General features: G+C 48.1%; 1 protein-coding gene across 2 annotated transcripts in view; it reads right to left on the bottom strand.

Moving 5' to 3' along the window:
- Window positions 1–15,158, bottom strand: part of ABL2 (ABL proto-oncogene 2, non-receptor tyrosine kinase) — a 39,832-nt gene that overhangs the window by 7,182 nt on the left and 17,492 nt on the right. Inside the window, exons 1-7 of one of the 2 annotated variants that reach the window (XM_066597461.1) lie at window positions 10,118–10,272; window positions 4,537–4,707; window positions 3,548–3,843; window positions 3,134–3,406; window positions 1,587–1,671; window positions 1,325–1,502; window positions 1,046–1,230 (exon numbers count right to left, since the gene is read on the bottom strand). In XM_066597461.1, coding sequence (XP_066453558.1) covers window positions 1,046–1,230; window positions 1,325–1,502; window positions 1,587–1,671; window positions 3,134–3,406; window positions 3,548–3,843; window positions 4,537–4,707; window positions 10,118–10,223 — 1,294 coding nt within the window. In that variant the 5' untranslated portion in view covers window positions 10,224–10,272. Of the gene's footprint in view, window positions 1–1,045; window positions 1,231–1,324; window positions 1,503–1,586; window positions 1,672–3,133; window positions 3,407–3,547; window positions 3,844–4,536; window positions 4,708–10,117; window positions 10,273–15,158 lie in introns of those variants that run through there. The other variant, XM_066597460.1, reaches the window with a different exon arrangement.

Here is a 15,158-nt window from a genome sequence, read left to right as displayed (position 1 = left end):
TTAGCGAGGGTCTCAGGAGTGGGGACCCTGCTCATCAAAACTTTGGACAAGTCAAAAGTTTGACAAAAATGCAGCTACTCTTTCAAGTTCCCCTTAATTTAAATTGGTAATGTAATTGAAGTGAAAGCCCCTGTGCCGATCAGCTGATTGTTGCAAGTCCGGCTTTTCTATCGCCACCAACAACAGTAGTCAGAAGGGAAAAAAGACATCTGGGCAATCATTTCCTCTGCTGTAATAAATGCAGCATAAAGGCCCATTTAGAGACGGAACAGCTAGTATGTGCGGGGACGAGCGTCGGGCATAGTTTGCCCGACAATGGTCCCGTCTAATTGGCCTTTACCCAGTGGCCATTCAAATGAGTAGATGTGCAGACAATTTCTGGACAGGCCGGGTCCTGTAGAGCATCTCTATTCTCACTCACAGAGCGGGGCTCTGAGCGCCCCCATCAAATGATACCCATATGACCTAATAAGCCATGAAACAGCCTCATTAGGCTGAAGGGGTGTTCACATCCTATAAAGTGATGCCTTATCACTAGGATAGGCCAACAATTAAATGATTGGTGGGGGTCCGACCTCTGGAACCACTGAACCCGAGGCGGAAAGCAACAGAGGACAGCCCATCCAAGTGACACCTTAGAAGGGGATGCATGCTAAATCAGGGCTGCAATCCATTTACTCTCAGCACTGGTGGGCATTTCAGAGACCGGACCTCCACATATCATAAAGTGAGACGCCATCAGATTGTAAAACTGGTAACGTCATTTAAACAACCCGGCCTCCAATACATACGGCTTCAACTAAGCACATCCCCATCTACATAGTAGAGAACGATGAAGAACAAATTGGCTTCCGCATTCTCTTGGGTATATCTAAGACCGACCAGGCAGGTTACCCTTGGGAATGTGGGTGGAAAATCCAAAAAGGGTAAAAACATACACTTTAAAATAGGCATCTGTAAATTTTAAGATAAACTTTATTACCAAATCGTTCATATACAATTAATCAAACGTCTGTAATAGGAACATTAAGACACAAGTCCTTACCCCAGACGTCTGACTTTATGGAGAAAGTGTTGTACGCTAGACTTTCAGGGGCGGTCCACTTTATAGGGAATTTGGCACCGGCATGAGCGGTGTATGTGTCTCCAGTCATAAGACGAGACAGACCGAAATCAGCTACTTTCACAACATGATTATCGCCAACCAAGCAGTTCCTTGCAGCAAGATCCCTGAGGGGGAAAAGAGAAAACAAAATAATATATATATATATCCAACAGTGCTGTAAGAGCGATGCAACCAGAAACAGACGGCGCAGCAGCTCACCGGTGGATGAAGTTCTTCCTCTCCAAATATTCCATGGCAGAGGAGATCTGTGTGGCCATATAAAGCAGAACGACCGCAGTCACTTCCTCCCGGTTACACTCCCGCAGATAGTCTAGCAAGTTCCCAAAGTGCATGTATTCTGTGACTATGTAAAACGGGGGCTCCAGTGTGCAGACGCCTGACGGGACAGGACATGTTAGGAGGCACATATACATTATATAGGTTATACATCACTTCAAATGCAGTTGCCTTTTGTACTGACCTAAGAGTTGCACAAGGTTGGGATGTTTGATCTCTTTCATGACTGCAGCCTCCTTCAGAAACTCTTCTACTTCCATAGTGTCTTCCTGTAAGGGATAAGGAACAGAGACAGAATCACTTACTATTTCATGGATAACTGGTCTTTATGAAAAAGACTGTCTCACACTTTATAAGCCTGATTATGCAACAGATTTACAGCTCTAAGGGTGAATTAAAGGGGCTGTCCAGTTATAAACTATCGATTGCCTATTCTCAGGATTGCTCATTAATAGAAGATTGGCGGGGGTCCATCACTAGGGGCCCTTGCCGGTTAGCTGGTCACCAGGCCAGTGTGCTTGCGTACTGAGTGGATTTCTGCAGAAAGTAAATAGCTCTGTTCATGCTATAGTGGTCAAGCTTGGTATTGCAGGCCACTGAAATAAATTAGAAATTTGCCTATAATGCAAAGCCTTGCCACTGCAGAGAGAATGGAGCTGTCTGCTTCCTGCAAAAATCAGCTCAGTGCACAGCTGATAAGTGGCGGTCCTCGAGGATGGACCCCCACCAATGTACTAATCATGGATGCTGGTGCATTATGTCTCCACCGCAAGCTAGGGGATTGACCGGCCTTAGATGGAGGTCACGCCACGGCCACGCCCTTAGCTGCTGATTGGCTCGAGGTGTATGCTGTCCCGTCCCCACAGTTACTTGGCCGGCATCAGCTGACTTCTCCATGGGACACCCGTCAGAGTCCCTCTCCAAGACAGTAGAGGCGGCTGGCACCTGACACACAGCAGCTACTGTGGCAGGCGACTGACTTCTCCATAGATGCGTCGGCGCCTGACTCCCAGCACACAGCGGCTATGTGAGCCCGAATTGCTGAAGCACAGCACAATAGAAACAGGCTGGGGACGGATATGCGAGCTGGCATGGGAACGGCGGCTACTGTGACAGCGGGCCTGGGAGCAGAGATGGAAGTACAGTGGCGGGGAGAAGAAGAAGAGTGACAGTAGAGCTGAGAGGGTGACGCTGTGGAGAGTGACAGCCACAGGGGTTCGCCAGATTAGATGGGAGACCATACATCGACAGCAGTGAGGTCGCCAAGGGAGACTTACAGCGGAGTCGGCAGGGGAGATGAAAGGCCATACATTGACAGCCGCGGCCTCGGCAGGGTTACTACAGCGTGCATCAGCCAACCAGCACCCATGAGCGTAAACTGCCGTCAACCCAGCTAACCCATATCTCCACCCAGTCTTCCGGTGGAGACACAATGCACCAGGTACTCTAATCATGACCTTTCCTAATAGTTTGTGGAGAGGACACTACACCTCAAACAGGTGCAATACATGTTGATCAAGTTTAGAAAACCCAATCCTGTGTAGTGGGCTGGCAGGCACAGAAAAGTGGTCATTCAGTGCATTGTCAAACATGCATCTTGTCAATTCTGTTGGATTTCATAGCACTTTTTACTCCTTCAAATGTATAGGTTAAAATTTGCTGCACTCATGTAGCATTATATAAGGTTTCAAGAAAGAAACCAAAAAACACATAATCCACCATTCTGCTTACCTTGAGTGTTTTTACAGCTACTGTGAGGCTATACTTCTTCCAGACCCCCACATAAACTTCTCCATATTGCCCCCCTCCCAGCTTGTGCTTCATGGTGATGTCTGTGCGTTCCATCTCCCACTTATCGTGAATGGGGGACACTCCATAGACTGTGGGCTTGTTGCACTTGGGTGCAGGGTAGTGTAAAATAGTGACAAGGCCATCAGCGACGGTGGAGTGATGGTGGACCAGTTCAGCCAGTGTGTTGAAACGACTCTCCGCAGTGACATAAACCTGGAAGAGAAAAAAACGGATCAATTTCAATAGTTCTCCACATCATGCAAGCTCTAAGTATTATATGAGTTCCATACAATGACCGATACTCTGGGAAACCCATAACTGTTTAAACCCTAATCCCCCCCCCACTGCCCTCACCTTGCCGTCAGAGGCAGTGTTTATGCGGTAGTGGTAGACTCGACCCTCATATCGCAGGGAAATAGAGAGCTGACCCGGGCTGCTCTCGCTCTCTCGCACAAGGAAGCTGCCATTAATAAGACTGCTAAGAAGATATTCGGCCGCGCTCCTAGACACAGGGCCGTGGTACCAGGAGTGTTTCTCAAGGCTGTTGACAGGAGTGATGTAATTACTGGGCACCCAGCCCTGGCCGTTCTTAGACAGCACCTCGCACCATTCTCCATTCTGGTTATAGCACAGCACACGCAGCTTCTCTCCTGGAACAGCAAACAAAAAAATAAAATTAAATATACACTACCGGGGCCAATAGAGGGGGACCCCCATCACTACCGGGGCCAATAGAGGGGGACCCCCATCCCTACCGGGGCCAATAGAGGGGACCCCCATCCCTACCGGGGCCAATAGAGGGGGACCCCCATCCCTACCGGGGCCAATAGAGGGGGACCCCCATCCCTACCGGGGCCAATAGAGGGGGACCCCCATCCCTACCGGGGCCAATAGAGGGGGACCCCCATCCCTACCGGGGCCAATAGAGGGGGACCCCCATCACTACCGGGGCCAATAGAGGGGGACCCCCATCACTACTGGGACAACTATTATTACTACAGCCACTATGGGGAAGATGGGGAAGGGGTGGGGGTGTCACTATTACTAAAAAGGCTTATAGTTCTAATAGGCCCTTTGAAGGCAACCATAAGGCTGATGTGGCCCTCAGTGAAAGTTTGACATCCCTGCATTAGGGAATTCATGATACAGAAATTTCGCAGGTGGAGATTAATGGATTTTTTTTTCACGTGAGAATTATCAGTTCACTTTTGAACGACTACCTGCTCACTGTGAACAAAAAAAAAGGCCATTAGTTTAGCACCACCAAAAAAGGCAGCGGCGCTGCTTATCTGGGGGTATGGGTACTGGACACATCCAAAAAGGAGAAGGACAAAGAATCAAACCTTTGGTGATGCTCAGAGTGTTGTCCCCACTGGCCACAAAATCATAGAGAGCAAGGAACAGATTGGGGTCGCTCTCGGTGGCTCCCAGCAAGTTCTCCTTGGAGCTCCAGCGGATGGCGTCATTGAGTGCTTGAGGTTCTGAGTCGCTGCCATAAGGACGGTGCAAGGCTTCTAGAAAGGAGAAGAACTCAAGATCAGATATCCAGTGATTGGCATAATGTAGCATTACTCATCACAATAAAGAATAGTACTAAAGTCAACACAACACTACTACAGTAAGAACATAAAACAACGCTAGTGATAACAACTCAAATGTGAGATAACAGATCAGGTATATCAAACCAACCCTAGAAATGGAAAAAACAAAACTACTGGTAGCTGCGGGGTGACGTCTTGTAGAAACCTGGTTCCACCATCTGCTGACATAGGATAAGGAGCGCCTACACCTCCAAACCACTGTTGGCCAACAGCAATCCCTCCAAACCCCCACATCTGTGGTCACGTGTTCTGTCAGACACCAACAATACAGTCAGCACTTCCACCAAATCAGTAAGATGTGAAGGGACACATAAGCCACGGCTGCAACAAATACAGTAACAGACACACAGGCCTCTAACGTTTAACATCTCAATGAACTTCAACTAGCGTTTAATTTCCCCTTTTGAATTGTGATGAGTAGAGACAGGAGCAGAGTATTATCTACTGTCCTAGTATTAGTTCCCTACAGATAAGTACTATGATGTAGGACTATTAGGCCTTAAGGTCCATTTAGACACAAGAAAACAAAAAGAGACAAAAAAATAATACAAGCTCCTCTGAAAACCCCACTGATTTTGATAGGTCCACGTTCTGTCCGAGTTTACTCTGTTACAAACTGAAACGCAACTCTGATCCAAAAATCACCCCCCCCCCCGTCCGTCCGTCCGTCTTGTCTCCACCAGTACTTCCTGGTGGTGTCAAGATACAATACTACCGGAGTGTGCATTGTAATGGCTTGGAGGAAGCCATCGGTTCTGCTTCAGTTTGTAATTAGTCCACATTGAGTTTTAAAAGGACTCCACAAGCAGGTGTGAAACCCCCCTTAGCCCGGTTAAGAGGCAGACATAGTTTCCATCCTAATATCCTCATGACATTGCTGATAGCCCTAGGACACAGCAGCATTTAGAGAGGTCACCAGCTGGGAAGTCACTGGCATATGGAACGCTTAACTCTAGTATTATGTTAATATGTTGCTAGTACACATACTTTTAACCTTCCATTATCCAGAAAACATAAAAAGGTAGCAAAAAAATGAAATAAAAATAAAAAATCAGCTACATCCTGAAACAGATGACCGTTTCCCGATTCCACTTTCCAATCCAGAGTTTGATCGGCACCGATACAAGACCGACCGACGGTGGAAAGGTTATTAAAACAAAGGTCTCTGTCACAAAGTATTCCTCCAGCCTAATGGCCTTACAGAGTTCTACCAGACTCCGTACTAAGTGGATGACCCCGGGACGAGGTGAGGTCTCCAGCCCCAGTGACTTTATGGATCTGCAATTTAGGGAATTCCCTGATGTAAACCCCAGTCCTGCAGTCTGGATGCTATAAAGAGGACAGCGAGGTTTTGTGAGAACAGCCAGACGGGAGGCAGACACCGCGATAAAAATACATGACATAGGAGGGCAGAAAACAAGAGCGCAGGTTTCCAGACTCCTCCGATGACCGCCAGACAGCGTTTATTTCCACCATGACATCACCGGCATCAAGTGCCAGTTATAGATTGGCCGTGTGTCATCCCCGAAAATAAGCGAGATCCTCACCGTCTCACCGAGCCAGACCATTCCCTGCATACAGGCATCGTTTATGAGCATTCTGGACGGCCAAAATAGTTCATACACGCTCAATATATGGGGCCGGCCGGATCGGTTACGCTTCATATAACCGCTGCAGACGGCTTATTGCATACATGCATATTCTAGTACCCCCCCCCCAATGCATGTTTTGCAACACCTATTTAGGGGGGGCTCCGTATGGTATTTTTTTCGGAAAACCTCTGCAGTTTTTGTATGCAGCCAAAACCAGAAGTGGATTCCAAAAGAGATACATTTATGTTCATATGTTGCGAATTCTTGAAATCCCCTCCCCCGCGCTTAGACTTAGCGGACTTTCCTCAGACGTTCTGTGCCATGTGAATATACCCTTTGATTTCTCCTTCTGGATCCACTTCTGGCTTGTAATGTGGCACGTGCACCCCTCTTTGCGTGTAAGTTATTGTCTCTGTGTTATCTGCCACCGATGCCTAGGACAAGATGCATGTATGCTTTCCCAAACATATTCAGTTGCATGTTGGTTCAGAGCTGGCTGAGGGTCTCTGATTCCATTTGCCCCTTGGGACTGAGCAGGACGCTCCAGGGTATCATACTGACCAGTTCCATCCCGTCTCCAATATACAAACCCAAACTTTGTGGCATGGCGACGTAATGCCGTTATCAATCAAACGAGGAATAACTGAAGCTATGGAATACCTGAAGGTCCCGGCGCAACGGCGGTTATATTTCTGGAACTGAGTGTACCGCGAACCCAGTGCATTCGCCCCCAGCGCTGTGCGACCCCCAGGACCCGTCGAACCGCACACCTGCCATACTAATTCATCTGTCACATATCATATTTGGCCTTCACTTGTAGGTAAATTCATTATAGGAAATACGACGGCCATTACTCCCATCCGCTGCGCCTCCTGGGAAAATATGGCCGAAATATTACATCGGTTTCCATCTGGGAGATCTGCACATGTACTTAGCCATCATTCAGGCGATATCATGGGAGGTCAGTGGAGATGAGACCCAAAGAGACCTTAACCCCTTAGTGACTAGCCTATCCTGTTTTTTACGTCCTTCAGCTGCAAGACAGGGAGATTGCGGCGTGCTATGCCTCCATACACCGCGGCTGTCGGCTATTTCTTACAGCGACACCTGACGACAATAGCTCTGATAAGCCGCACGGCTCATCGAAGCGGTTAAGCCTTTAAATGGCACCATCGAGATTGCAGGTAGCCGTGTGGGTGTCATGGCAGCCGGGGACGATAAAAGTCCTCAGGAAAAAAAAAAGTGAAGAAATGCGCTTTTTTGGTCTCCCAGAAAAAAATGCAATATAAAGCGATCAAAAAGTCGTATATATTCCAAAATGATACCAAACGCAAACTACAGGACATGCCGCAGAAAATGAGCCCTCACACAACTGCGTCCATGGAAAAATAAGAAAGTTATTGCGCGCAGAAGATGGCGGCAGAAAAGAATTTTAGATAAATTAGGTATCTTTGAAAAAAAATAAATACTTGTACAGCAAGAAAAGAAAACTATACAAGTTTGGCATCGTAGTAATCGCACCGACCCGTAGAATAAAGTCATAGGGTCACTTTTGTTGCAGTTTGTGTGCAGTAGGAACAGGACGCACCGAAAGATGGCGGAATTTCATTTTTTTTCCATTTCTCTCCTCTTGGAATTCATTAAAAGTTTTTCAGTACATTATATGGTATGTTACATAGCACCACTGAAAAATACAACTCATCCCGCAAAAAACAAGCCCTCATACAGCGACGGCGATGGATCAATAAAGGAGTTACGATTTTATAAAGTGGGGGAAGGGAAAAAAACAGGGGGGGGGGGGGGTGGGGGGTGGGGGGGGGAGCTTGTCACTAAGGGGTTAAAACTAAAAGGTGGATCTCCTCCCCAGTGTCCTTTATGGCTGCCTCATGTAAATAATGTCCCGTTATTAGGATGGGACTGACACCTGTCTGGAGCCGTATTTAGGACCGCAGTGTAAAATAACCCCATGAAATAAAACTTAACTAAAACCATAAAAAAGAATAAACTGCTCAGGTCTGCGATCGGTCGGTGCCCTGCGAGACACGTGCCACACGACCAGCAGATACCCGGGCATTTGACCAGGGCCATCTTATAGAGAACCTATGGAGCTAGCCTAGAGATGACCCCCGGCCACCAACTGGGACGCATGCGCCCGTGTGAGCGATCTCTGACTGTGACATAAAACTATGTAAAAGGCAGAAGAGGTGACACTGTGATCTGGGAAGTCCAAAACCAATCAGGAAACGAAAGGGTTAAAGATAGCCGCCTGCCCCGTCCTCATTCTACGCGGGCATGAAAATTACGGTCGGCTCGTTTGCTAATCCGTCAGTTTAAATACCGACCGTTCAGTGGTTCTCAATCACTACTACAGCGAACCACTGAATGATTCGGGGAGTGAAGTTAACCCTTTAAATGCCGCTGAGAAACTATATAAACAGGCTGCAGCAACGAACTCGGACATCCCTAGGTGTAAAAGCACCTCAAGGGGTCATTCACATAAAGGTCCGTTTACACGCAAAGATGATTGCTCAAAATGTGTAATTTTGGATTAGGTACTAAAGAGGCTAATCAGCCCAATAGTAGCCAAGTAACTTCATTTGCACGAGCGGGCGGTCAGGAGGAGGGGCGGGGGCCAAGCCGAGCGGGCGGTCAGGGGGAGGGGCGGGGGCCAAGCCGAGCGGGCGGTCAGGGGGAGGGGCGGGGGCCAAGCCGAGCGGGCGGTCAGGGGGAGGGGCGGGGGCCAAGCCGAGCGGGCAGACACACAGCTGCACCATAGACTTAGACCTCAAGTCCAGGCATAATTCATTTAGCAAATCCGCACGTGTCTCCCGTGTGTGAAATCCGCAGGTCAGTTTTCCTACAGGCAATCATTGCCCATCCGGGGTTAATTTAACAGATGTGATTTATTTTCAATTTGTGGATTTCACGCAGGCGGGAAAAAAACGCAGCATGCTCTATTTTAATGCAGATCGTGTGCGGCTGGGCCCCACTGATCCCTATGGGTGCGGGAGATCTGCGAATTTGAAAGTGAAATTCAATTAGGACGGTGGGGAAAAGGCTGGGAGGGGGATTGCATTTTTTCCCAAGCGCAGATGATCCGCATACAGCCGCACGGGAAAAATCCGTAATCTGCGATCACCCGCAAGCCAAAAAAAATACAATTTAAAGCTCATCCGCATGGGCCGTATTATGCCCGTGGACATGAGGCCGCAGTAAAGGAGTGACGCCGTTCTGATTGACGGAGGGGTAGGAGCGCCGGGGAAGGGGAGACATATCTTCTACTGGATGCCCCCGCTGGCCTTCACTAGTGCTGCCTCTCCCTGTAACATGCATGAAGGTACATCATACACATATGTGTGTGTGTCAGTGTTTATATGTCTTACAAGTATACCCATGTGTGTTTGTATGAGACATGACAGAAATCAGTAACAGAACCTCCAGCCTTCTTGCACCCGTGCCAGCGGGCCTTTTAGCTGCACCCCTGGTGCCATCCAAAATAATCCTCCAGTAGCAGGAAAGACACAAAACACAATGCAGCCTGCGGTAAAAGCAACAAACATCCACTACAGCTGAGGACCCCGAGTACAACACAGCCGCGCGTCTTCAATGCTAAACCCCCAGGAATCCTGATGAAGAGCTAAAAAGTGTCACAACACCAACCAAAACTGCCCTAAACTAAAGTGTGGAAAAGAAAAAAAACCATTATAAAAAGCGAAGACATAAAAAGTTACCAGACGTGTGGAAATGGTTTTGCCGGACGGCGTTTTCCCAGAACACGGTGCCGATCATGTGCCCTTTTCCATCCAAGCCACCAGGAGAGACGGGGCCAAGTATCATGACCGACGGGCAGCAGCTAGCAGCGTGACATAGAAGCTGTCTGAACACACTGGCACAGCGCTGGAATCTGAAGAGCGGGGCGGGACGGCTGGAGACAGATGGAGGAGGATGGCGTCCGGTTACAAGCTGCGGCTTGCAGCACCAGTTGCTCCGTTTGTAGGGAGTGCGGAGGTGCAATGTGATGGAAAATGTCTGAAGCATTCCCTACAGACAGGAGGGTTCAAGATGGGAGAACGGCGGCCGGCGGAGGAGGAACACAAAATATATCATTCAACGCCAGGGATTTCCTCAAACAGACCGGAACGTAATACATTCCGAAACGCTGGATCAATCTGCTGGCTGCGCTGCGATAGATCGACCAGATACCCCACGGAGAGATCTATAGCACCGGCATATGCCGCAGCGTTGTACAGAGACGGTCACCATTCCCAGCAGTCTCACCCCGTACGCCCTCGCACCAATTACTATAGGAAGGCAATTCACATTAAAGCGCGTATAGAGCCAAGTAACGCCGCATCGTCACTACGGATTTCGGCTCACACAACGGGGTCTCTCATACTACTGTTTTTGCGCGTTCCATTTTCTGCGTTGTAGCGCATATTTCACGCACTACATGGCCCGTTGAAAATTAGTGTCCTTTCCTTGCATTATGTTGGTGCGAATGAGCCCCTAGTCACATCTACACCCCAGCTAGTTTCTTCTGCTTCTTGTGAGCAGCGCAGAAGCCCCTCTCTCATACAGGCGGGGGTCTGGGAACCGCAGCGCTGACTTCGGCAGAGTACATTTCCCAGTAAGCGGAGCAGACAGCAGCTGGGTTGGCAGCGGGCAGGAGGCGGCTGCGTGCGTATGGCCCGATGTCTTACTAGCGTGCGGCTCCTCCACAGCTGCTGCTCCTCTACACCCATGCAACAGGCACGCAGCAGCTGGCTCACACAAAGCCGCCACCACAGGCCAAAAGCCAATGGCATTTAAAGGGACAGAAGAAGAACATGACAACCTGTTTGTTCATCTGCTAAGTGATTTAAAGGCTCCAGAAATGGTGAAGTAGATAATTTGTAGCCACTTTTGGATGTAGAACAAGTCAGGATTTGCTTGCCCAGGAGCTAAATTCAGACAAAGAAGTGGGGTATTTCTGCAAGCTACCTCCCAACAAAAGGCAAATTAGTCAAAGCCCTACCGCTTTTCTCAAATTAAAAGGAATTGTCCATTCTAGCTGCAGGAAGCTGACAGCGCCATACTTTGCACAGTGGCCTGGATTGGTACTGCAGGCCGAGTCCAGTTCACTTCAATAGGACTCAGCTTGCAGTATCAATCTGGGCCACTGCACAACGTACGGAGCTGTTTGCTTCCTGCAGCAAAACAGCTAGAAGTGGGACAAGTGCTGTAATGGTGGATTCACATGTGACAAAATCCATGTATTATCTGCAGCGAAAAGGGTGTGGAAATGCTACAAATTTCACTATGCAAATCTGCATCCAAATCCGCGCATAAGGATGCCTTAACACGGGACGCTTAAGAGCCCGACAGTTGTTTGCAGCGTATTTTTATGCCATATGCGAATCTATCCGAAGGAGGCATGCGATGGCTGAGGACAGATGAAAAGGGGAAGTGACAGCAATGGATGCCAACGTGGACACAGACAAGAATTGTGACCTGGGGCAGAAGTGAGGAACACATTGAACAAGGAGCGGGTTCTTTACTGTAAGAGCAGTAAGACTATGGAACTCCCAAGTCTGAGGATGTGGGGATGGAGAACTGGTTCGAGTTTAAGAGGGGCCTAAGATTGGAGTCTGGAAGTAATGTCTTTTCTCTTACATTTCGGTATACCCTACACTGTGCCCACATACTAGTAGCAACGTCTTTACTGGGAATTTACCCAGAACCGCTCCGAGGCATCTTACAAGGGAAAGGAGAGGCGATTTGCATATCTTGAATAGTTTTTCTGAGCCAAAAAATCTTTACCATTTTACGACCTCGCATACACAAGCTTATTCTTCTCCAGAGCCGACACGGATTTGCTACGGGGCATTTTACATACAAATTAACAGGAAAAGTTTCCAAACTCCTATCCTAGTTTTCTTCCTCCCACGTGCCCATTGTGAAATCAGTTCTGGGGTGTGCTCAATCCTACTAAGGCTTCCTTCAACCACAGAGGCCAACTTATCATGCTTTATTCGGTACAGACGCATGCGTGACAGCATTGGATGGGGGAGCCGGGTAAGTATAACAAATGGCTAGATTCCAAAAAACCCGCCGTACGAGCCCCAGAACCTGGTTTATGGTGCTCATACCTGCTGACAGGTTCCCTTTAACGTCAGGGGTGTGTGTGTGTGCGCGCGCGTGCAGCTTACCTCCTGGGAACAAACATCGGGCAGTAGAAATTCAACATCTTAGTCCTTATTTCTGGTTTATGAGAGCATTTGCACCTTTTCTTTTTATATAAATTTGACATTTTTTGTCTAGATGACCTGCAGCGGATTTATGAACCTCATGCGCTTATTCTAAATGATTTACGCCCCGCCACTCTTTCTAAATTTGTGCGCATGTTATATAGGTGGTTTATCAGTCTTCACCCGGTTTATGATGCACAACTTTTTTTAAAAGTTGCATAGAAAGTCCCACAGCTCCTCCGATGCAGGAGGCGGGGGGGGGGGGGGGGGGGGTATTTGTGCTTCATTTAACAAGCAGCGTGTAACTTTTTTTTAAATGAATTTGTTGCATCGTAGATCAGTACTTGCACCAAAAGTCGCATAGATAAATCTTCCCTGGCCTCATGTCCACGGGCAAAAGAAGAATTAAAATCCGCAGCGGATTTTAACTCTTCTCCCGCCCGCGAATCCGCACCCCATAGGGATGCATTGACCACCCGCGGGTAGATAAATACCCGCAGATGATCAATAAAAGTGATTTAAAAAAAAATGGAGCATGAAAAAATCTGGACCATGCTCCATTTTCGTGCGGGGCTCCCGCAGGCTTCTATTGAAGCCTATGGAAGCCGTCCGGATCCGCGGGAGACCAAAATCGGAATTTACTCACCCGGTCCGGATCTTCCCTTCGCCGCGGCTTCATCTTCTCTCCGTCGGGGCTGGATCTTTTTTCTGCGGGCCGACGCATGCACGGGGCACGCAACCGACGTGCCCTACACATCTGCCGGGCCGAAGAAAGAAGATCCAGCCGCGACGGAGAGAAGATGAAGCCGCGGCGAAGGGAAGATCCGGAACGGGCGAGAGGTGAGTTAATTCTTATTTTTATGCCTCACGTTCGCGGGGCAGGAGGGACCCGCTACGGATTCTCCATGGAGAATCTGTAGCGGGCCCGATTTTCCCCGTGGACATGAGGCCTTAGGGTTAATTCACACGGGTAAGAGTCTTGCATGAGATTTGGGAGTCGCACAGACATGAACGCCATTCTTTTGAATGGACTTATTCACAGGAGCTTTTTTTTTTTTTTTACGTCACAATGATGCTGCAAGGATAAAAAACCGCAGCATAGTCTATCTTTGGGCATTCCCATGGATCGCCTCGCCCATTGTTTTAAATGGGACCTTGAATGGCGCTCGCATGGCGTGTGATGTGCGGTGTCCCATTGAAATCAGTGGAAACACTTGCAATCTTCTGATGCGCGTAAAACATTGAGGGGGTTTCCTTATTTATAACCTCCACAATCTTAGGCACCATGAAAGGCAGCTACAAACAGTTTCACTCTCTGGGCGACTCAACATGTTCATGTAGGAATGGTGTAATCCTTCTTTTTACCTGTGGAGGCGCTGTAGGAAAACTGAAAACTTCTTGTCCTAACAAAAAGATGGTCCAAAGCTATTATTCCTATCAATCTCAGACCTGATGGACCCCATTATAGGTGTATGTGGTTTGTCACATGTCGTGGCATTTGTCATATGACAACTCAGATGTGAAGAGCGCCCTACCAGGAGATATGCTATAATGAAGCAAAAAAAAGAGAGCAGTTATTTATGGACGCCCCGTTTAGTTCTTGACGTTTCGTCTGGGTACGGTATAAATCAATCTATTGTTATGTGCTTATAGCAGTATAAAGTATAACACAAAGAGCAATAATACGGCTCGTACGTCACAAGGATATCTGAATGCAAATTATAAGCCCGAGGCGCCCGCTGCGATCTGCCGTGGCACAGCCGCCTTCTACATCCTCTACGGCTTCTGTTTTATTGGCATTGCGCAACTACAGAATACTTGGAAAAAGAAACCTGCAGCTTTCTAAAGCTCGTTCCATCATGGAGTCCGGGGGAAGGAATATTACTGCGAGAATGCAAAAGAAATACAAAAAAAGAGGAGAAATACATTAACCCTTTCCAATCCACTGTCTGATGTCTAAAGACATTATGATTTAAGGCTGTACAGCTCTGATGTTGTAAGACGTCTGTCGGGGTTCTCTTACTGAATATTGCCAGCCTCTCTGCTGTCGGAGCCTATCCAATGTATCACCTCATGCAGTACTGGCTTTAGCCAGCAGATAGCGCCGTTGTATAACAGCAGAAAAAGAGTAAGCCCCCTAGGAAAACCAGGATACAAATTGGATTGGAAAGGGCTAAGGCTTCTAAGGCCCAACGCACACGGCAGTATTTATATTGCAGAGTCCAGACGGACGTCCACCTCTGCATCCCGCAGCAAATACTGCCCATAGTCATACTGTAGAAAACCGCTTTTTCCCTGCCCGCGAGCGGGAATAAATAGCGATTTTCCGCTCGCAGAGGGAAAATTGTGACATATTTTGTTTCAGCGCAAATGGCTTCCTTTGAAGTCACTGCTGTCAGCTGTCCAATCCGCGACAGCGGCACATTTTCAGCACAGATCCGGATCGGTACGCAGGGCCATCGGGTCGGATTTTGCAGCGGGATCCCGCATGTGTGCATTCAGCCTTCTGAATAAAAACAAACAAACAAACTTGGCTCTATGCAGG

Source organism: Eleutherodactylus coqui, chromosome 3, assembly GCF_035609145.1.
Source record: "Eleutherodactylus coqui strain aEleCoq1 chromosome 3, aEleCoq1.hap1, whole genome shotgun sequence".
NCBI lineage: Eukaryota > Metazoa > Chordata > Amphibia > Anura > Eleutherodactylidae > Eleutherodactylus > Eleutherodactylus coqui.
The sequence above is the reverse complement of the archived record's forward strand: the minus strand, read 5'-3'. Positions and strand labels throughout refer to the sequence as shown.